Source organism: Pleurodeles waltl, chromosome 7, assembly GCF_031143425.1.
Source record: "Pleurodeles waltl isolate 20211129_DDA chromosome 7, aPleWal1.hap1.20221129, whole genome shotgun sequence".
Lineage (NCBI taxonomy): Eukaryota > Metazoa > Chordata > Amphibia > Caudata > Salamandridae > Pleurodeles > Pleurodeles waltl.
In genome coordinates this window covers 979799000-979800756 of record NC_090446.1, presented here as the reverse complement: position 1 = coordinate 979800756, position 1757 = coordinate 979799000, and the positions used below count along the sequence as shown (strand labels likewise).

The 1757-nt window shown below is 47.0% G+C and overlaps 1 protein-coding gene across 1 annotated transcript; it reads left to right on the top strand.

The window, feature by feature from the left end:
• Positions 1–981: 981 nt before the first annotated feature.
• LOC138246989 (protein LDOC1-like) lies at positions 982–1503 on the top strand. The gene has a single exon (XM_069201739.1). The coding sequence runs from the start codon at positions 982–984 to the stop codon at positions 1501–1503; it is 522 nt and encodes a 173-aa protein (XP_069057840.1).
• The last annotated feature ends 254 nt before the right edge of the window (positions 1504–1757 follow it).

Here is a 1757-nt window from a genome sequence, read left to right as displayed (position 1 = left end):
CTGTGTGAGCCCAAGGTGTTCGCTCTGTCTTGGTGCCTGATGGGGTCACAGTCTTTTACAATGGTAGGAGTGTGGGTGAAACGGTCCTGTGGCCAGTACAATGTGATGGGACAGGATGGGGAAAGTGTTGCGCTGCGAACCGCGACACGAGCCGAACATTCGGCTCAGGACACGGCCGCAATCTGCAGCAGCAGGACATGCCGTGCCCCTGTCATTACATATTTTAGTCGAGGCCCCAAATTGGGCATGGGGCCTCAACGAGTTACGGGTGAGGCGCGCCCCTGCTAGTTCTTGCCTCCCTCCACACACAAATTCACCCCCACTTACCTTATGCTTCTTTTTTCTTTCTTCTCCTTTCTGCTTTCCTTGTTTCTCCCTGTATTTATGCCCTTCTTTAGTTGACATGATCCTTTACCCCACCCAGCATGCCTTCCTTCTTCCTGCATGCCTTTGGAACCTTTTTTAACATGGTGACTTTTCTATAGGTTTCTATGTTATATTCCCAACCCAATATGGTGTCTTTTACTTCCTGTTGGTCACTTTCTTTTCTTTGGGTATATAAGGTGTGTGATTCCTGTTCTCTTTGCGCTGCAACACTTCCTTTGGGTGTTGATCTTCGCTCCTGTTTCTTCTGCGTCAGTTATATGTTGTCCTCAGCCTGTTCCAGCTTTTTCATTGTCATTTTGTCTTTTGTTCAGATTTACTTTTTACTTTTTGTTTTTGATCCAGGAGTTCCTGCTTAGAGGTTTTTTCCCTTTTGGGGTTTTTTCCCTTTGGGACTCCTTCTGGAGGGCATGGACTGCCTTTGGCATTCCCTCCGTCAGCAGCACCGTGGCTACCAGAAAGGGTCACGACTACTTGGGTCAAGGCAGAACTTATAGGAACCAAGACTTCGCCTCATTTCCAGTGGCCCACAGACATAGACAACTCGTAGTTCGTGACAGATTGCAGTGCCAAACGAACCAGACTTCGTCAGGCAGAATGGAAGATGCTGCTACAGCTGCTGCAGAACCTAACCGGTCCGTACTCGTAACTATTCAACAACAAGCCCAGGAATTGCAACGATTAAGAAATGAAAACGTGGCCTTTCGACAAGCCCTGGCATCCCGAAGTACCGATGTTCCTACTGTCTCTACTACTACACCTCGGTTTTCAGGAGACCCAAAGAAGCTGCAAGAATTTCTTGATGCCCTGACTGTCTATTTTGCCTTTAGACCAACACAATTTTCGCAAGATAAAACGAAAGTGAGTTATCTCATCAGTGCCTTGTCTGGTCCTGCCTTGGCCTGGGCGATTTCGTTAGTAGCCTCCAACGACCCGGTGCTGTCTGGTTATTCAGCCTTTGTGAGAAGATTTAAACAAATGTTTGAATCCCAGGATTGGAAGCATCAGCAGAAGAAGCACTATTTGATATTCAACAAGGCACTCAAGATGTTCTCCAGTACATCACATGCTTCAGACAATTGGCAGCGGAGACGACATGTGTGGAGCGTACTCTGGTAACTCTGTTTCGCAGAGGTCTACGAGAAGACATAAAAGACGATTTTGTACATTCTGCCAGCAGAGATGATCTACGAGGTTTGATGGATTTAGCGCTCTCTATAGAATATCATCTTCAAGAACGTCGTCTAGAAAAAAGAAAGAATCGTGGACCTTCCCAGTCAAGCAACCCACGTATCTTTGTACATCGTCCCGAAGAACCTCGACCTGTATCAAGGGAGACAGAAGGAGAACCTATGCAGGTAGATACTGCTTGT

Bases quoted from the DNA above. Each gene is read 5' to 3' on its own strand.
- LOC138246989 (XM_069201739.1), top strand. From the start codon at position 982: ATGGAAGATGCTGCTACAGCTGCTGCAGAACCTAACCGGTCCGTACTC.